This window comes from Hypanus sabinus, chromosome 4 (genome assembly GCF_030144855.1).
Source record: "Hypanus sabinus isolate sHypSab1 chromosome 4, sHypSab1.hap1, whole genome shotgun sequence".
NCBI lineage: Eukaryota > Metazoa > Chordata > Chondrichthyes > Myliobatiformes > Dasyatidae > Hypanus > Hypanus sabinus.
Window position 1 is genome coordinate 26958260 of NC_082709.1, and position 22455 is coordinate 26980714.

The 22455-nt window shown below is 40.0% G+C and overlaps 1 protein-coding gene across 7 annotated transcripts in view; it reads right to left on the reverse strand.

Moving 5' to 3' along the window:
• LOC132392593 (integral membrane protein GPR155-like) overlaps positions 1-22455 on the reverse strand; it is an 89225-nt gene that overhangs the window by 37111 nt on the left and 29659 nt on the right. For all 7 annotated transcript variants that reach the window (XM_059966682.1, XM_059966681.1, XM_059966684.1 and 4 more), the window contains 3 exons: positions 12717-12882; positions 6457-6612; positions 3778-3861 (listed from right to left, as the gene is read on the reverse strand). In XM_059966682.1, coding sequence (XP_059822665.1) covers positions 3778-3861; positions 6457-6612; positions 12717-12882 — 406 coding nt within the window. The remainder of the gene's footprint in view (positions 1-3777; positions 3862-6456; positions 6613-12716; positions 12883-22455) is intronic.

Here is a 22455-nt window from a genome sequence, read left to right on the forward strand (position 1 = left end):
ATAACCAGCAGGATAGACAAGGAGAATCAGTTGATGTTGTGTTTTTGGATTTTCAGAAGGCCTTTGACAAGGTGTCACACATGAAGCTGCTCAACAAGCTATGAGCCCGTAGCATTGCAGGAAAGATTCCAGCATGGATAAAGCTGTGGCTGATTGGGAGGAGGCAAAGAGTGGGAATGAAGGGAACCTTTCCTGACTGGCTGCCACTGACTAGTGGCGTTCCACAGGGTGTGTTGGGACAGATTATTTTTACGTTATATGTCAATGATTTGGATGATGGAATTAATAGCTTTGTTGCAAAATGAAAATAGGTGGAGGGGAGGTAGTTTTGAGGAAGTAGAGAGTCTACAGGAAGACTTAGATTAGGAATATGTCCAAAGAAATGGCAGATGAAATACAGTCTTGGGAAGTGCATGGTTATGCACTTTGGCAGAAGAAATGAAAGGGTTGACTATTTTCTGAACGGAGAGAAAATACAAAAATCTGAGGCACAAATTTGTAGGTTGAGTCTGTGGTGAGGAAGGAAAATACGATGTTAGGATTTATTTCAAGAGGACTAGAATATAAAAACAAAGATGTAATGTTGAGACTTTATAAAGCCCTGGTGAGGCCTCACTAGGAGTATTATGAGCAATTTTGGGCCCCTTTATCTTAGAAAGGATGTGCTGAAACTGGAGAGGTTTCAAAGTAGGTTTATGAAAATGATTCCAGCAGTGAATGGCTTGTCATATGAAAAGCGTTTGATGGCTCTGGGCTGTATTCACTGAAATTCAGAAAAATGAGGGTGAAACCTATTGAATGGTGAAAGAGCTTGATAGGGTGGATGTGGAGATTATGTTTCTTATGGTGGGAGAGTCTAAGACCAGAGCATACAGCCTCAGAATAGAGGGGCATCCTTTAAGAATGGAGATGAAGAGGTATTTCTTTAGCCAGAGAGTGGTGAATGTGTAGAATTCTTTGTCATAGGCAGTTGTGGAGGCCAAATCTTCATGTATATTTAAGGCAGAAGTTGATAGATTCTTGACTGGTCAGGACAGGAAGGGATACGGGGAGTAGGCAGAAGATTGGGGCTGAGAGGAAAATTGGATTAGCCATGGTGAAATGGTGGAGCAGACTCGGCGGGGCAAATGGCCTACTTCTCCCATTATCTTATGTTTTTTTTGATTTTGTCTCCCTTTTCCACTGCAGCACATCCCGCCGACAGCAATTTTGCTGTACCGTCACCCTGTCCTTGCTAGCAGTCTGACTGCACTCTGCCTCAATTTGTAAACCAACTGCCCCATCCCCAGTCCCCTCAGTCCGGGTCCCCTATGCTGTAAGAGAGTGCAGAGCTTGGGGAGTTCATCCAAAAAAAGGATTTGTGCAAATGGGAGGCTGATCATCAGCATGCATTTAATGGGCACAATGGCTTGTTTCTGCGCTTTTCTCTCTATGGCCTGTGACTGCACCAAGGAGTTCAGCAATAAAATGGCACAAATGTAGCTTAGTTTTAGTATTATTCTTTCCAGAAGCATCAGATTGTTGAAACTTATTCAATTGCACATCTAATTTAACAGACAAAACAAAACCCACACAAAAAAAATCTCTAGTTAAAACATAGAAAGGTCAGCACAGTAGGAACCCTTCAGCCCACAATATTGTGCTGACCCATACATACCTACTTCACAATCAGTCTCATCCTTCTCTTCTTCACAGCCCACAACCCTTCAATTTTCTCAAATCCATATACCTATCTAAATGTTCCTATTGTATTAGCCCTCACCATCACACCTGACCGTACATTACAGGCAACAGCAGTCTCCGTGTAAAAAACATACCTGACATGTCCTCTAAACTTTTTTCTGCTCACCTTAAACTGATGTCTTCTTGTACTGGCCATTGCCACCTTGGCAAAAGGGCACTGACTGTCCCCTCTATTTATGCCTCTCATAATGCTATATACTTCTATCAAGTCGCCTCTTATTCTCCCTCATTCCATCTTAAAACATCATCCCTATATCCTGGTAAGTCACCTCTGTGCCTTCTCTAAAGCTCCCACATCCTTCCTACAATCAAACAACCAGGAATGGACACAATACTCCAAGTGTGGTCTAATCAGAGTTTAACAGAATTTCAAAATTACCTTGTGGCTCTTGATCTCAGCCTCCTGACTAATGAAGGTAAACACCCCATACACTTTGTTAAACACATCACCTTCAGTGGCAAATTTAGGAGATCAATGGTTTTGGACCCCAAGTTCTCTCTGTTCCTCTCCATTGCTAAAATCTTGCCATTAATCCTGTAGTCTATCTACAAGTTTGATCTTCTAAGTTGATCACTTGACACTTTTCTGGATTAAATGCCATCTGCCACTTCTCAGCCCAGCTCTGCATCTTATCGAAGTCCCTTTTTAAATTTATGATCAACTTCTACACTATCCACAACACCACCGACCTTCATGTCATCTGTAAACTTATTAACCCATCCTTTTACTTTCTCATCCAAGTGATTTATAAAAATCACTAACAGCAGGAGTCCTAGGGGAGATCCCTGCAAAACACAAGTCACTGACCTCTAGGCAGAACATGCTGCACCTGTTACTACCCTCTGCTTTTTGTGGGCAAGCCAATTCCAAATTCATGCAGCCAAGCTTCCATGGATTCTGGTCCTATGTCTCATCATCTTATCCCATGCTTCATGTCCTTCAAGATGAGCATACTATGGGGAACCATACTAAAATCTGTATACACCACATTCACTCCTCTGCCCACAGCAATTTGTTCTGTCACTCACTCAAAAAGCTCATTCAGGCTCATGAGGCACAAAGCCAAGCTGACTACCCCTCATCAGGCTATGCTTCTCTAAATGCTCATAAACTCAGCCTCTAAGAATTCTCCGTTTGTTTGCCACCACTGACGCAAGACTTACTGGTTTATAATTCCCAGGATTATCTCTACTACCTTTCTCGAACAACAGAATAACACCTGGCATCCTCCAGTCCTCTGGTACTACTCATGTGGACAGGGAGGACTCAAATATCATTGTCTACTTTCCAACATCCCAGCAATCCCTTCCCTCATTCGCCATTGTAACTTGGGATAGCTCGTGTCTGACCGTGGGGGCTTATCAATCCTAATATCTTTCAGAAGCTCCAATACTTTTCCCTTTCATAGCCTCTATATGCTCCAGCATTTTAGCTCGTTATATGCTGACCTCGCGTTCATTGAAGTCCCTCTCCCTGGTGAACACCAAAGCAAAGTATTAATTAAGGACCTTCCGTATCTCCTTCACCTCTAGGCCTGTGTTTCCTCCTTTATCCTTGAGCAGTCCTACTTTCACTCTGCTCATCTTTCTATTCTTCACGTACGTGAATGCCTTGGTGTTTTCCTAAATTCTATTCACAAAGGCTCTCTTAAGTACCTTCTTAAGCTCCTTACTGGCTACCTTATGCCTCAAGAGAGCTGTCTGATTTCCTTCTGCCTCTTCACTAAACATTTCACAATTAATGATAAATTTTTGCTGAAACCTGAAACAAAAGCAGAAAATGCTAGATAAACTCGGTGAGTCAGGAAGCATCTGTGCTCAGCGAAATAGAGTTCACATTTCAGGCCAATGAGCTTTCATTAGAATTTCAGCAATATCGGGATGCACTTCACTTTATATAGAAACATTATTGATCTAATTTCCTTCTATTCCAGTTTGCAGTAATTACAGAAAATATTTACTGCCCAGCAGTCCATTATTTCCAAATAAGATATGATAAAATAATCCTAATAATTTATAATTGAAGATCTTTACCTGTGCAATCAGCAAGTTCAGAGAGAATAAATGAGGCAACTGCTTAAATTTCTTATTTAGCAGCAAAACAGCTAGAGTCCACACCTTCAGGAAGAAAAACAATGTTTACAAGAGGTTTCAAATTTAAAATGGACTCAGTGAATATCAAAGCTTCTTAAAGAAAAGGTATCAAAAATGCATTTTACCCTCATTATGAAGCAATGGAAAACAATAACCATTGCCAATGGTATTTCTTCTGGCAAATCTGGGGATACTCTTTATAGCAGCAGAACAATTACGTCATATATTAACATGAAACATAGGACGTTGCATTTCCCAAGTTCTTTTGCCAACATATAAATAGATACCACAGATTTGGAACAGTTTTTAATCCGGTTAAGTCCTTTGAAATCTCTTAGGTATAATTGGACTTGAAAAGAAACCTAATGATATAATTAATCAACCAGTTCTTAGAATTGATAAGAGTTACACAGCGTGAACACAGCCCTTTGACTCATTGGTCCATGCTAACCAAGATGCCCCATCCAAATTAGTCCCATTTGCCAGTGTTTGCCCCATAACCTTTTAAACTTATCCAAAAATCCATATTAGGTAGCGACTTGCACTTGTGGTTTCGTACTACAAATAGGCGCATCATGGGACTAACTACAAGGTTAATTAAAAAAAACACTACTGATGTACAGAGATGGTTGTTTAAAATACCAACAACAGATCATTACATTGTCTTAGTGGTCTGGTTTAACTCAGATGGCAATTGCTATCAGAGGAAATAAGGATTTTAATCTATTTGCTTTTTGGAATTTAGACATTGCTGGCAAGGCCTGAATTTATTACCATCTAGACTTGAATTGAGTGGCGAGTCTCATTGTACCAGTTCTCATTAATGGGTCAGAGGTAGAAATGGTAAGCAGCTTCACATTTCTGGATGTCAACGTCTCAGAAGATCTACCCTGGGCCCAAGTGACTGATGCGATCATGAAAGTGGCATGACAGCCGCTCTTCTGCGTTGAGATTCTCGTAGATTTCTACAGATGCACGGAGAGCACTCTGACTGGCTACATCACAACCTGTTATGCTGGAAAATCTGCCCACTGCAGATTAAACCTGACTTCAGTCCGAATGAATGAATTTGGAAAGAAAGTGTTTCAGGTTGTTTATATTTTGTGAATTAATTGATTTAGCTTAAATATATTTAACTGTTCTGTTTAAATGTTTTAAAATTTACTTTAAGAAATATTTCTCTAAGCATATCCGATTAATAGCTGTTGATTATTTTTGGATGTTCGTAAATGTCACAGATAACCATTGTTAAATGAAATCCTCTGACAGTTCTGGCAGCCCATTTCTCCAAGGACATGTCTTAGCTTCTTAGCGATAGTGTTTCTAGGCCATGGACTGCTATTATCAATGGGAAGGGCTACAACAATCAAGAGCCTACTGTTTCAGAAATCAAGTTGCTGTAGGCAAGTGCAGGCAAGGAAATGGGTAGTTTGCCAGGTGGATGTTGCATTCCATTTGCATATCAGCAGAATAAAATCCATCAACCTACGTAGTTGTGGCTGTTCATTCAAGTCGACTGATCAAGAGGAGCTGGGTCCAATGAGCAGATAACCCCACCATTTAAAAATGGTAATAACTACACTTCGAAATGTCTTGATTTCACATTGAGACCAATGAAAAATAATCCTTATTATATTTGATATAACTTGATATAAATACAATAAATATGATACAACACAGACATATCTGCAGACAGCTGGGCAATTAATCTGCAAAAAAGAAACACAAGTAATTGAACAAGGGTGCAGATAATTAATTCAGCTACTATTTTTAAGGGTTACGCAGTATACTTCCATAGCTACAGTCACAACAGAAGTAGCCAACATCGAGCTGACGTGGTAATTGTAGCTTCTGCTTATGGCAAGACGGTGGCAGGAAAGTACAATTACAGCGGGGTGCACACAGAGAAAATTTCAACTTTAATCTGAACGCAGGATTTTGTAATACAAAATTGCAGTGAAGTTACTATGCACATGGATGTAATTTTGTTGACATGATTACTCCTATAATTTTGCAGAATAATTTACTGTGCTATTGATATGCAGTGAAGATATTGGTTAAAATCATTTATTAAACTGGATTCTGAGAATGTTACTGGTGCTTTGGAGAAGGAAACAAATCTATTTTTAAGCCGTCTTTTTTTTCCATTCCTGACTATTTGAGTATTTTAAAGCTGAACATATGCAAGAAATTAATATATAGTTAATATACTAATAAATTATTAATTATACAATTCAAATATATTAATTATAAATACATGTCTAATACTTCAGTTGGAGGCACATGCTTGGAAAATATGGGATGTACCAACAGTTATTTGAATCCAGGATATTGGCAGAATTTGGGGGTGAGCAGTCAACTGTTTACAGTAACCCAGAGATGTTGCAGCTTATAGAAGAGGCATTAATTGGAAAGATGAATTACTGAGATTTCAATAATGAAAATATAGCATCAATTTAAGTTTCATGATAACTTGTGACTCAAAATATGCATCATCTATGATATCATAAACAATCATCACCTTTTCAAAATATGACATAGAGATGTAATGTTTCCTTAACAATGGTAGAAAGTCTCACCTGGTACACAATGATATAAAGGTTTTAAAATTATACCAACCAGAAAAAATAGGGTGACTATACTCAGGTCAAAGCTGACATCCTGAATTGCAGACCGCAAAACTTCTGTTTGCATGGATGGAACTGTCAAAAGCCAAGCCAAAACGTACATGATGGGAGCAGACACTAATGTATTTATCACCATCCCTGGAGTCACCTACAAAGATAAAGTGCATTTATTTTTAGAATATTAAAATCAAAGCAGAATACTGCATGCTACTTCACTGTCACAGATAAATAGGAGTTTCTACACTGCATGTTTATTTTCATACACAAAGATGGTATTTCCATTTTAAAATGTTTAAGGAATTTCTTCTGACAAGTCTAGAAGTGAAAACCAAAAGGAGTATCATTTTAAATGAAGTAACTTATCTGTAGGAACAAGCATTAAACAATGAACCCAAGACTGGTCATCAGAGAATCCTACAGAAAGAAAACTCTGTATCAAAGATAAAATAACATATTCTGTAGAAAACCTGCCCGACACACTTGACTGAATTTTTCAGATGTAACCAAGTTTCTATTAAGGACAGTGTGATTAATATAACTGACATGGCCTCAAAAAAGCCTTTGACAAAGGATTCAACGGGAGACCAGTCCATGAGATCCAGGGCAATCTAGCAAAGTGGATCAGAAACAGGCTTGTTGACAGAAGTCAGGAGGTAATAATGGTTGAGTATTGTTTTTTGTGATGGGAACTGAGTCCTTAAAAAGGTGGGGGTACACATATTGAAAAGGATAACCTGGATAAAGTATACACAATGAATGGTAGGACACCAGGAACTATGGAGGAACAAAGGAAAGGCACAGGGAGATAAGGCAATTAAGATGCTTGCATTCATTAGCCGGGACACAGAATTCAAAGGTAAAACTCTCATATGCATTAATGTATATCATACATTAGGTAGATCATAGCTGGAGGAGTGTTAGGTGCTCTTGTAGAGTATTTACTATTTCAGTAATATTGCATTCTTTGTTTACATAATACATTATGGGTTATATGTATGTGAGTGGCATATGTCATTACACCACCATGCCATATATGAGTACCTCACTAAGTTTTAAAACAAATCCAAGCCAACTACCTACAGTACCTGTTGAAGAGCAGCACGTGGATTTTTTTTCCAGCTGGAATGGCAGAGACATTCAAGTTCAAGAAAAAAAGTTAAAAGACAATATTCACGGGTTCACCAACAGTGAATGCTGGGTGAAAATAATAAACTTTTAAAAAAGCAGAAATGGCTGGCTACATTGGAAAGATAGACAACTGGAGGATGGACAGTGAACAAATTGAGCAGTATTTGAAGCAAATTAAAGAGCCAATTAACAATGAGTGCCAGTTTGCTGAGTACAATTGATGGAAGAGCATACTGTTTACTTAGATGTTTGACTGCTCCAACTAAACCAGCTGAAATGAGCTTTTCTGATATTGCAAACACACTGAAGGAACATTTAGAGCCAAAACCATTGTTGAAAGGAAGGGGAGTGAGTCCAGTTCAGCATACAGAGCTGAACTGAAGAAATTGTCCGAGCATTCCCAGGTCAGTGATGGGCTTAATGATACACTGAGCAACTGTTTGGCTTGTGGAATCTTAAAGAAAGCATTCAAAAATGGCTCCCAACGGAAGCACATCCCACATTTCAAAGAGCAGTTGAAACCACAGTATCAATGGAAACAGCAGCTAGAGAGACAATTGAGTCGCAGTCAGGAATAAAGCTGACGTGCACAAAAACTGCAACATCTAAACAGAAACCTGCCTAGCTGAACAAATTGTGTTACCCTTGCGGCAGGGGCTCATGCACACCAGACCAACGGAGGTTCAAAAGTGAAACTTGCAGAAAATTCAACAAAATAGGGCACATACAAAGAGCATGCCGGGGAGATAAAAATAAATGGACGGCACAGGGAACAGACAAAGATAAAAAGTCAAGTTGCAGTTTCAAAAAGAGCACGGATATGCATGCTGTTGATAAAAAAAAACTGGTAATGATGAGAGTGACACTGTACTGGGTAACCTTGAGATTTACAATGTGGAAACTAACAATAGACAAGCAATGTGGAGTACACCAGAAGTGAACTGCAAATTCATTAAAATAGATTGGACACTGGCTTAGCTGTTGCAGTCATTCCACAAAATGAGTTTGAACAGCATTTCAAAGATACTGAACTGAAGCCTGCAGATATCCAACTACGAACAAATAATGGAGAAAACGAAACTCCTGAGGGAATGGCATTTGTAACAGTGAAATACGACAATCATCCGATATTTCCTCTGACTGCAAGACCAAATTCATACGTCGGGCTACGTTGGCCCGGAACCTTGTGTTGGGCTACATCACACCATGGTGTATCACCATTGGGCTTGTACATAGCAAAAACAGGAGGGCCAGCATCATGGAAGTGTGATTGGCTGACACAGCTACGACTTTATTGTTGATTGATCCACCATGCCACATCAGCTGCAATAGAGGCAACCGAAAACAAATTAACAAAGGTTCTAGATGATAACTCAGCAGTGTTCAAGGATGGCAATGGAAAATACAAACATACAGTAGGTTTTCGCTAACGAAAACAGTGGAGGTGTTTTACGTTTAAGCAAAGACGTAACCACTCACTTAGTGTACTCCACTGAACACAAAGCGCAGTAAAAAATTTACATTATTACACCACCACCCCAGACCGGGCTCTTCAAGTGAAATCCCAACTCAATTTCCGTGGTTGTGAATTACGTACATTTCCAACAGCTACGTTACCCTTCATTAAAATTGGCATTGTGAACCTGCCTGTGCTCAGACGAACCGCCCGGCTGGGGCCCTGTTTTCCAGGGGTGGAGGAACTGCAGGTGCCTCTGACTCGTCCAGAGGTATGTTGCCACATTCATTGTCATGCCGTGATGCCAGGGGCATGGTAGTGGAATCCTCCGAATCTCGGTGGGCCGGTTTAAGACATTCTTCTGAAATATATTCAAGTTTACCCTTCTTATCTATGATAAAAGTCCTTTTCTTCTCCCCCATTCCAAAACGTGGAACGGGCCATTGGGGGATTTTGGCATGTATCATGGTGGACGGAAACAAACGAGGTGGAGGGTAGGTCAACAGGAAACCAAGAGTGCCATATGCCACGATGGGAGGTAGGAATAGGTGAAAGGGAACTGAATTTATGAGGAGGGCAGAATGCTGTTGAGAGGCCAACCAGGCAGTTGTGGCTTCAAGAATGAAATCACCTGGCCAGCAGTGTCAGCAGAACACCGCACTGGATCAGAAGCTCGGCAATTCCATCCTTGCATATCGTGAGCACGTGGGACAAACAGCTGAGGCAAATTAACGGCTCCTCAAACATGGAGGTTCGATGTTTCACTGCAGGACAAGCAGACACAGGCGATCAACAGTGGGTACGTTATCAACGGAGGAATTTTTCTGGTATATGCCGATGTGTATGGGGTGTCCAGGGTGGGGTAGCAGCTCCGGTGAGGGGGCTTGCCGTGTCCATTCTGGGGTAGCTGACTCACCTTTGGTCCCCCACCAGACACTCAGCTCTCACCCATGGCTCAAGCACAAAGGGAATCCCAGCTATTGTGATAGCGTCACACCCCAGTTCACTGCTTTGACGGGGGGGGGGGGGGCTAAACCAGGTGAGGGTAGCTGGCAGACCTCATACCCAGGCCAAATAGGGACATGTACGTCCTCGCACGTGAAGTTAGCTCCTGCTGACTGGGCAGATGTGATCCAACATCTGAAGTCAAGAAGGCAGTTCTTCAAAACTACTTGGGCACAACAAGGCACTGAAGAAGTCAGGGTCATCCAGTGCAACCAAGGAAGACCCCAGTTTGTGATGATTACATGTACCACTGAACCCCGACTTCCGAGGCCAGGAGAGCGGAACTATCCCAGTGTACTGGCTTTTCCACTATATACCTCCCCTGCACAATATAATAGGGTCTATCAGATAGACAACCAACACACTACTGTGTTCTTTCAAATGATACAATTAGCACGGACACCTAGTGCAGATAACGGACTGACTTCATACAATGCTTTCAATGATTGCATCCTCCAAATCTTCATTTTTATTACAACATTCAAGACGATTGTCGATACCTGCAAATTGTTTGGCGTTCTGAACTTGATGAAGCAGTGGAATCATTTCATTTTCACTCCCAGCCACTCCTGGCATCTCCAAGCCTGAATGCTTGAAACTGCAGTGAGCAGAAGTATTCTAAATTGTCTTGCTGCTCACTTCTCGCCATCAGTGACAAAAATCACTGATTTTTGAACACAAACGCACGCAAATTAAGTTAATTAAGAACTGTTTACTCTAAGAACGGTGTAGTGTCTAACGTCCACACAAGTTCAGATGACTGATGCTAGTTAGAAATTGTTCAGCAATAGTCTCCTGTCCCAGTTAAATGGCACAATGTCTCAACAAAGGGAATGGCAGCTATTTTCACATTTAGTTTTTGTTCTTTGAGAATAAATAGTGGCTGCTGCAATTAAACAATGGACCAATTAACCAGAACCCACTGCATTTTATTTCCTATTAATGATTAGAGCTCCATTCTGGCTCTTAATACTTTAACAAAAAGCAATCATATTACCATCCTGGTCATTTGGTTCAACAGTTCTGGGAATTCATGAAATAAAGGCCTACTGGATTCACACATACTGAAGAATAAATGCTGTATTTCCAAACTCAGGGATCTCAACACTAAATTTACCTAGCACTTCCTTCCACTACAATTTCAGAACATTGTAACTTTGCCCTGCAATCCACTAGTCAATGTCCTTCACTCAGCTTTGGCTCATTAGTTGGCAGGATTCTGTACACAATGTCTTCTTTCATTTAACGGTGGCCCCTGTTTCTTAAACGTTCGCTTTACAACAGTTCGCTGTTACAAAAGACATACATTAGTACCTGTTTTCATTAACTAAAGAGGATTTTCACTTTTATGAAAAAAGATGCCCGCTTTATATGTGTGTTTACCCCAAGAAAGACCACCATGGCCGTGAAGCCTTGTGTGGGCAGTTGTGTGCAGATGTGTGTACGTGCGTAGGCGTGTACGTGCCAATTTTTTCCCTCCAAATTGATTTTGGCTCGCTGTCTTCTCAATTCTGTTAAGTGAAACTACACTGTACATACCGTATTTCTACTTTATATAGGCTGTATATGTATCATATCATCCCTGCTTTTACTATATGTTAGTGTTATTTTAGGTTTTATGTGTTACTTGCTTTGATTTGGTAGGTTATTTTTTGGGTCTGGGAAAGCTCAAAAAATTTTCCCATATAAATTAAAGTTAATTGCTTCTTCGCTTTACAACATTTCGGCTTCCAAACGGTTTCATAGGAATTCTCTACTTTCGGATAGCAGGGGAAACCTGTATTATTATTTTTCTTTTAATATTATCATGGCATTGCACTGAAGGACTGCTGCTAAATTAACACATTTCCTGGCACATGCTAGACCTGATTCTGATTCTGGTCTCTCACTTTGACTGTTCATTTTGAAGAAATGGGACCTCAACTTTGTCAGAGACAGATGCAGAAAGAGAAGAAAAAACAACAATTCAAACTGAATACGTTCCACTTCCTACATCAGATTTTCTTTTTATACTGTAAGAATAACAAGGACTGAACAATTTTAAACTGTAAGAACTGTAACAAAGAATCTATGGAGATCTGCGATTCAAATCATTCCTTCCAATGACACAAAACACAGGAGTAATCGTCCTAAACTGCAGAAGATAATAATTCACTTTTACTGGATAACATGTTTGAACCTGGTGCAAAGGTCAATTTTGAAATTAACCTAAATCAAAATTAAACCTAACATAATTTGGATAATATTCTTTCCACCATCACCCATAAAAATAAATGGAACCATCCCTAGATGCACAAAGAACCACCACTGCTCCGGTGAAATGATGGAAGGAAGCATCACAGAATATTCATCTCTTCCCAAAAATTCTACATACACCCTTCAAAGATAAATTATTTACAGTCTCCCAACCTTTAGTGGTCTGTTTTCCAAAGCTCTGTTCATTATAGGTTTAAAAGAGGATTCATAACCTTTCTTGGAAAGTTTACACACAGTGGTTTAACTAAACTTTACCGTGGTTTGAATTACTTGGTATGGGCATGTCATACAACTTAGTGTAACAAGAGCAAGAGTTAAAAGTACATACTTAAGGTATCAGTCTAGGTAAAAGCCTAGGGCATTCTCCAGTTTAAAACCAATGTGAGAGTGTTAATTTATATACTTACAATTTCAATTTCCATATTGTACTGATTTGCATAAATAGCTACACTAGGCGCTGTCGGGAAAACTCCATATAAGAAGGCAAAGTTCGACAGGCTGGTGTAGTTAGCATCAGTGTTGCCATTGTTCAGCAATTCCACCATTTCACGGCTAATGAGAGGAAGCACCAATCTATGATTGTTGAAAACAAATATTTTGTATTAAGCAATAACATCACCATTTGAGGAGTTTAATAAACTGCAAATTTAACACAAGATGTCAACATCATCTAATTCTTTGAATAATTGTTTTATCACCCAACTTAATGGCAGGAAAACCCTCAAGGTTCTCCTGCCATCAGATCCTAGATGGAACTTGTTAGACAGACAAAAGAAAAAGGATAAGACAGCACTGAAGCAGCCAAAAATAATTACAGATCATCAGAAATAATTAATTCTTTGCAGATTTAGGTATGCACTGCAGAGTGGACACTGAAATCATAAATGGCAAATAATGTAAATATTACTAGAATGAAGCTAAAGATTGTGCGAGATTAAGTACGTGAGAGGCTTGAGTAACTGGGATTTTCTATGACAAATGAAAGGCTAAATTGTTTGGTATGGTTTTAAATATTAGAAAACATTTGAACAGATAGATAGGCAAAGGTCATTTTCTATGCTGGTCACAAGGTTAATCACTTTAGAATCTTTATAGCAAGGTAGAAAGTTCTGGAGCATTGAGGTCCTCCAAAGAATGACTCAAAGGACACTACGTAATGAATACTGGCTGCAATAAGTGCCTCACTGGAAAAACAAGATTTGTCAGAATCAGGCTTATTATCACCAGCATGTGTCATGGAATTTGTTAACTTAGCAGCAGCAGTTCAATGCAATACATAATATAGAAGAAAAAAATAAATAAATCAATTACAGTATACGCACATTGAATAGATTAAAAATTGTGCAAAAAACAGAAATAATATATAATAAGAAACTGAGGTAGTGTTCATGGGTTCAATGTCCATTTAGGAATCGGTTGGCAGAGGGGAAGAAGCTGTTCCTGAGTCACTGAGTGTGTGCCTTCAGGCTTCTGTACCTCCTACCTGATGGTAACAGTGAGAAAAGAGCATGCCCTGGGTGCTGGAGGCCCTTAATAATGGATGCTACCTTTCCGAGACACCGCTCCCTAAAGATGTCCTGGGTACTTTATGGGCTCGTACCCAAGATGGAACCAACTAAATTTACAAGAGCAGCATTTTTGAATGGCTGAAGAACATGAAAGTGGTTCATTATAATTACCAATAAAAGATTATTCAAGCCAATGCACAATAAAAGGTTATAATAAAGAAACTAAAGGCCAGGGTGAAAAGCACATTACCTATCAGAACAGATCCAAGTCAGGATCGGGAGAACGGCAACAGAGGAACCTTCTCCGACAAGTTGATTGTATTACTTTCCGAACATCATCTAAATTTACTTTGCAGTGTTTGTATGATTTCTCAGGCAAAAATAATAACTATTTGATGAAGAATAAAAAAATAAGACAGTGAAACCATTGTGCAAGGGCCAGAGCAGAATAAATTTAATGTACCATAGGATAAAGAAAAGGTGTATAATAAAGATGTAAGGGCAGAAGCATTATTGCCAGAAAGAAAAGGGTTAATACCAAGATTAGAGAAAGAATGCACCACAGATCAAATGATATGATATTGACAAGATGGTAAGATGCTGGAATTGATGGCTTTGTGGCCATACAGTGTTGAGGAAGGAAGGAGTCTGTAGAAGGACTTAAGGCAGATTGGGAGACTGGGCAAAGAAGAGGCAGATGGAATATAGTGCAGGGAAGTGCATGGTTACGCACTTTGGTCAAAGGAATAACAGTGTAGTCTATTTTCTAAATGGGGAGAAAATTCAGAAATCGGAAGTGCAAAGAGCCTTGGGAATCCTCATACAAGATTTTCTAAAGGTTAATGTGCAGTCTGAGTGGATGGTAAGGAAGGTAAATACAATGTTAGCATTCATCTTGAGAGACTGGAATATAAAAGCAAGGATGTAATGCTGAGGCTTTATAAGACATTAGTCAGATCACATTTGGAGTATTGTGAGCAGTTTTGGCATTGGAGAGGATCAAAAGGAATTTCACGAGAACAATTTTGGAAATGAGTTAATGTATGAGGAGCACTGGATGGCTGTAGGCCTGTACTTGCTGGAATTTAGAAGAACGAGGGCCAATCTCATTGAAAACTATTGAATACTGAAAGGCCTAGATAAAGTGGTCCCAGACAGCTCCACTATAGGAAACATTCCCTCCAAATCTAGAGCGGACAGTCTCAGAATAGAAGGATGTCCCTTTATAACAGAGATGAGAAAGAATTTCTTCAGTCAGATGGTGGCGGATTTGTGGAGTTCACTGCGACAGATGCCTGTGGAGGCCAAGTCATTGAGTATATTTAAATCAGAGGTTGATTGGTTCTTAATTAGGAAGGGCATCGAAGATTATTGGGAGAAGGCAGGGGATTGGGATTGAGAGGGATAATCAGTCAGCCGTGATGGAATGGTGAAACAAACTCAAAGGGCCAAGTGGCCTAATTCTGCTCCTTTGTCTTAAGACTGAAGACAGCCAAGCAGCAGGCACCTGGGCAAGACGAGCACACAAGGATAGAAGAGCAAGAGATTAGTCAGGAAACTGAACTCAAGATGCAAAGTGAAAATGTAAAAAAAAATGAGAGCTTATCCACTCACACAGATGAAAAAGCACAAAAGGAATGCAGATTCACACACATAAAAACAGGAAGTATAAAACCAGCAAGCACTTGAAACAGGTAAGAGAGAAAAAAACAGCAGAGTAGGATGTGAAGAGACAACAGCGATAGACAGTGGAGAGCATTTCATACAAGGTTGTAAAGCAGGATCTGAAAGGTGAGGTAAGGCAGTACAGAAACAGAAGCAGATCAGTTTAGAAAGTGAGAGAAAGCTCAGAAAACAGAAGAGAGGAGTGAGGAAGATACCCAACAAATGAGGACACGCATGATGAAAACAAGGAAAAGAGCGCGAATATATAACATGCAGGGAGAGCATTAGCTAAAAGCTCAAGAGATGAGATAAATGTATAAAAGTAATGAACAGGTTCACATACAACAGGGAAGACAGAATGCAAGCAAAAGAAAAAGAAAATAACGTGAGAGAGGCTGAATGAGATCTCTTTCTCACACTTTTTTTGAGTGAGGAAACGATCACACCATTGATTTAGGAAAGTCAACCAAAATTATGCCAAGTGAGTTGGAGCCAGCAGAGAACGAGCAGTGCAGACGACAGCAATGGAAGAAAATGACAGATGAAAGCACAGTTGTAACCATGTTGCAGGGACAGAAGAATTTAAATACATGGGCATTGCTACAATTCTTGGCAGGAACTACAAGTGACAGATTGTTAATCCTCAAACAGCTCGTGACAAGTACTGTCAAGAACAGAATTTAAACTAACTTGATGTGATAAGGAAATGTTGATTCAGATAAGGAAAGTATAAAGCAGATTGTGAAGGAGATGGTTCACATGTGCATCTGCACACACAGAGCCTTCTCAATTACACTGTCGTCATGTTGAGTGTACACCCCCGCCCCCCCCCCCCCCCCACGGCACATTCTCATAATAGGTTGGCTTTAAGGTGCCTTTCCCACCATACACGGTGGAATATTCCATTTCTTTGGTAATGGAGATGTGTAAATATGAATATATTGTTTGTATACTGTATTTAAGGTAGATAACATAAGAACATAAGAAATAGGAGCAGGAGTAGGCCATCTGGCCTGTCAAGTCTGATCCACCTTTCAATAAGATCAGAGCTGATCTGACCATGGACTCATCTCCATCTACCTGCCGTTTCCCAATAATCCTTAATGCCCCTAGTATGCAAAAATCTGTCCAACCTTGTCTTAAGTATATTTACTGAGGTAGTCTCCACAGCTTCATTGGGCAGAGAATTCCAGTTTCACAACTCTTTGGGAAAAGCAGATTCTCCTCAACTCCATCCTAAATTTACTTCCCTGAATCTTGAGGCGATGTCCCCTACTTCTAGTCTCATCTACCAGTGGAAACAACTTTCCAGCCTTTAACTTATCTATCCCTTTCATAATTTTATACATTTCTGTAAGATCTCCTCTCATCCTTCTGAATTCCAGAAGCACAGTCCCAGGTGATTCCATCTCTCCTCCTAGTCCTAACACTCATCTCTGGAATCAACCTGGTGAACCTCCTCTGCACCGCCTCCAAAGCCAGTGTATCCTTCCTCAAGTAAGGAGACCAGAACTGCAGGTGCGGCCTCACCAGTACCCTGTACAGTTGCAGCATAATCTCCTTCCTCTTAAATTCAATCCTTCCAGCAATGAAGGCCAACTTTCCATTTGCCTGCTGCACCTGCAAACCAATCTTTTGTGATTCATGCACAAGCACTCCCAAGTCCCTTTGCACAGCAGCACGCTGCAATCTTTTACCATTTAAATAATAAATAATAACAACAACTAAATCTTCCATTTCTGTCCAGATGCCTCACTATTTCTTCTTTAATGATAGATTCAAGCATTTTCCCATCTATATATATTAAACTAACTAGCCTATAGTTACCTGTTTTTTGCCTACATCCTTTTTTTGAACAGTGGCGTGACATTTGCTTTCTTCCAATCTGCCGGGACCTACCCAGAATCCAGAGAATTTAAAAAAAATTTTCACCAAAGCCTCAACTATAACCTCTGCCATTCCTTTCAGTGCCCTGGGTTGCGTTCCTATCATCTCTCTTCAGCACGTTAGACGTATCCTCCACCATGAAGACCAACACAAAATAGTCATTCAAAGCCTTGGCTATTTTTTCATTACCCAGTATCAATTTCCCCTTCTCATCCTCCAAGGGACCTATATTTACTTTAGCCACCCTTTTCTGCTTTATATAATTTAAAAAAAACTTTCACTGTCTGTTTTTATATTCTGTGCTAGTTTATTTTCATAATCCATCTTCTATCTTCCCTTCCTTTATTGCTCACTTAGTGGTTCTTTGTTACTTTTAAAAGTTTTCCTCATTTTCCAGTTTCCCACTACTTGGTGACTTTGTACGCAGAAGCTTTTAGTTTGATGTCTTCCTATATTTCCTTAGTTATCCAAGGCTGGCTCTCCCCACCCTTACTGTCCTTGCTTTTAACTGGAATGTACTTTTGTTGAGCACCATGAAAAATCTCTTTGAAAGTCTTCCACTGTTCTTCAACTGTCCCGCCATACAGCCTGTGGTCCCAGTCTACCCTATCCAACTCCTCCCTCATCCCATTATAATCTCCCTTGTTGAGACATAACATACTGGTTTTAGATCAGATGACTGCACCCTCCATTTGCATACTCAATCATACTGTGATCACTCTTTCCAAGAGGATCCCTAACTACAAGATCACTAATTTTATCTGTCTCATTGCACAGGACCAGATCCAGGATAGCATGTTCCCTTGTAGGCTCAGTAATGTGCTGTTCAAGAAAGATACCACGTATTATTCTATGAAGTCCTCCTCAAGACTGCCTCGACCAACTTGGTTCACCTAATCTATGTGCAAGTTAAAGTCCCCCACGATAACTGCTGTTCCATTCTTACATGCCTCAGATATTTCTCTGTTTATTGTCCGTGCTACTGTAATGCTATTATTTGGCGGCCAAGACAACTCCCACCAGCGACTTTTTCCCTTACTATTCCTAATCTCTACCCAGATGGATTCAACATTCTGCTCCTTAGATCTTATATCATCTATCACTATCACCCTGATCTCATCCTTAATTAAGAGCACTACCCCATCTCCCCTACCTTCCTGCCTATCCTTCCGTATTACCTGATATCCTTGGATATTTAGTTCCCAATCCTCTGCACCCTGTTTCTGTAACGGTGACTAAATCACACCGCTTTATACTAATTTGTGCAACAAGTTCACTGACCTTGTTACGAATACTACGGGCATTCAGATAAAGTGCCCTTACACTGACTGTGCCTTTAAAATCTAGTAATCTTTGTTTATTTTATAATATGATTGTAACTGCATTGTGGGGTGCATCATATTCTGATTGATGTGTCACCCTAAGCTAACTTTGTGGGTAATTAACGATAGTACGTCCTGGTGCCTTAAGAAAAGGGACAGATCACTCACAGCAGGACGGAGGGAGGGGGGGGGGGAGAGGGAGAGAGAGAGAGAGAGAGAGAGACACGTGTCAGGAGTTCAGTATGGAGTTATTTGTACTGTGTCTAGCACATGTCTTTTTGTACATAATGGCAATTTCACTGTTTTCACTAATTTTTATAAGTTTCATTTTTGATGCATCTCATAAGCACCCGTGGACAAAAGTGCTGAGTGACTCCAGCCCTTTTTCTTCCGTCATAACCCACGTTTCATCACACAGGCAGAAGAATCAGGAGTCAGAATAAAGAAAATAAAAGTGTTTGCTAGTATTTAATAGTATGGTTTCTAGTCTGCTGGCATTTGCATAAAGCTAGTGAACTGAAGACTGTGCAGGCAGGTAACAAAATGTGACAATTTCATCATGCAAGGGTGTCCCAAGGCACTTCACAGAAGCATTTCCAGGAAAATGCTGACACTATAAGAAATACTAGGGCAGGAATGCTAGCACAATTTCAGACTGGACAGCAAAGGTGAAAAGACGAAGGATTTGAATTTACAATGGTCACAAAAATAATTAGCAAAAATCTGAAGACTCAAGGGACTAACTGTGATTAGAGAACCAATCAGATCTGCAAATAAGGATCATAAACTGGACTAAAAGGACTCCACAGACAGGGAGTGTATTATAGACCATGATAGTTACAGAAGAGCAAATATATTGCAAAAACAAAAGGTGATTCTTACACACCTACAGAGCTCCTGAGCAGCATCAACTTTGCATAGTGCAGGATATTGTAGATACAAGTCTTACTGAATACCTTGCACCTATCCAAACACTACAGGCAGTCTCATGAGGAAGTATAAGACATTGGCTGAAACAACCAGAAGGGAAATAAAAAGTGACAGAGAATCATTAAAACTGAATAATACCTGACCTGGAGAAACAAGGAAGAAGATCATGGAGACTCTGGCCATCATTCACCAATCATTTTTGGCTGTTGACATGGTGCCAGGTGACCAGAAGAATTCTAACACTATGGTACTGTGCAAAGCTCTGAGGTACATGTGTACCTAAGACCCTTGCATAGTACTGCAGTCATTTTAAGTACTGCACGGTATTGCTGTTGCAAACACAAATTTCACAACATATGTGAGTGATGATAAACCTGATTCTGATATGGGTCTCTATTCCGGACTAAGAGAGGAAAGGGGCAGGGTGAGGGAATCATGGTTGAGAAAAGGAGAAGGGAGGGGGAAGGGAGCAGGAAGCACCAGGAAAACATTTTATAATGATCAACAGACCAACAGTTTGGAATCAAATGACCTTGCCTGCTGCCTCAGGGCTGGATGTGTCTGCACCCAAGCCAACTCCTAACCCGGCACTCCTTTGCCACCTGTCTCACATTCCCTCCATGTCACTCTACCCTTGCCAGTCCCAACATCCTTTGCTCCCGTTAGACTTGCAAACTTGCCCTCCACTCCATGTTGACAAATACAATACTGTGCAAAAAAAACACACACACACACACACACACACATATATATATATAAATATATATATATATTTTAGCAAGAGTGCCTAAGATTTTTCAACAGTAGTGTATGTATTTTTAAATTGGGGAGTAAATTTAGGACCATTTGGATTAACATGGCTGATAAGCAGTATTTGAAAAAATTTGAGGAACAGTATAAATCAGTATTGTATCAACAGCATGAATCTATTCAGGGCATATTTGAAGAGCTGGTTGAGGAGTTTCTGAGGAAGTCTTAACATCTGGGAATGTGGGCCATACAGTGTAATTCAAAAGAATTTCAGCAAAGCGTTTGACCAAGGCCCAGTTGTAAATGGTTAGAGATTACAATCAGTTCTAAGTTAAAAGAAAAATTTGCACGTTATATCCAGAAATCTGCATCAGGGCAGGGTAATAAGGAATATTGACTAATGTAAATTTTAATGACTAGACAACCAGTCAGTTTGGATTTCAGAGAGCTCATTTATAAATTATGTATCTGTAGGATTTGATCAATGTTATAAAAATTTATATCTGAGGTACTGCTATGTAGTTTTCAGATGAAAATTGGCTTGATGGTCAAAAAGAAAGCTAAGTGTACACTGCAGAATTGTATTTATGGAACTGTCAAGTGGAGAAGTTTGCGTGTTTTTTTAACATTTGTGCATGCATCAAAAAACAGGAGCTGAAAAAAAAGAATAAATTGTACGTTGAATTTTTCTACCATACAAGTTCTACCAGAATGAATTTTATTCCATATCACAAATTTTTGGGTAGCTGTTTGTGAATTCTGCAAGAGCGATTTTGAATATTTGTAACAGGGAGGAATGCACCCCATGTGAAGAAGTGTACAGGAATAAAACAACCTTGCACAGGTCTTCAAGGGAAGTAGGGGAATTTGATAAGCCAGATAGAGTACAAGGGGTGATTGATAAGTTTGTGGCCTTGGGTAGAAGGAGAGGGGTTATCCAGCTCTCATTACATGCACGTGCAGTTCAACTCTTTGAGTGATTATGCAGAATGTTTGAAGTTAATAACTCATCTCCTTCTACCTTAGACCACGAACTTACCAATCACCCCTCCTATTTGCACATGATGTGTGCATTCACTGGCCAAGATCCTGATAGGAAGTTCAGAAGGTAATTTTAGCTATGGAGGAAAGATTGTATCAAATTTATAGCTGGATGACACAGCAGAATTGCCTGGTTCTGGTGCAAACAGAAAAGAACAAACACCAGAATTCAAGATTGACTTTGGAAGGCTCAACAGAGCGTTCACAGAAAAAAGGTTCTGTCCCTCGTACATACGGTAGGCTTCATTATAATCATGCAAGAGGCACAGACAGGTAGGTATGCTGGGAGTGAGGTGTAGAATTAACGTTTTAGGGAACTGAAAGCTCAGGATCACTCCAGTGACTAAAAGCAGAAGTTCTGCAAAGTGATCATTCACCTGCGCTGGTTTTTCCCAGTATAGAGACTACATTGCGAGCACCATTTTCAGTTACAACACACATAAAATGCTGGAGGAACTCAGCAGTCCAGGCAGCATCTATGGAAAAGATCTCATTTCCATAGATGCTACCTGGCCTGCTGAGTTCCTCCAGCATTGTGGTGTGTGTTGCTCGGATCTCCAGCATCTGCATATTTTCTCTTGTTTGTGATTGGACTGCACACAGTAGGCTAGATTGGAAGAAATGCAAACCAACTGCTGATTAAACTGGAAGGACATTTTGAGTCTCTAACGGCAGAAAGTGAAGAGGTAAAGGGTCAGATGTTGTATCCCCGGTTTTTTCAGAGGAACTTGCTGAGAGTGTTTGCTTGGGATGGTCTATTCAAATGAGAATCAATTTGAATAGACAGGCACTAGAGATAAAACATTTGACCAAGTAGTCATGCAAGTGATGAAAATGAAATGGCTGACAGAATTTCTCACTGATATAAGTTCTAAACTGTAACACATCAGGTTTCTCCTGTCCCTCTCAATGATACCCAAACAATAAGGGAGGGGATGTGCAAAAGAGAAAAACATTGAAATTAACATGCAGAAGAATGAGAGAGAATTAAAGTTACAACAAGTACAAGGGAAGACTCTCTTAAATTTACTACAGTTTTCACA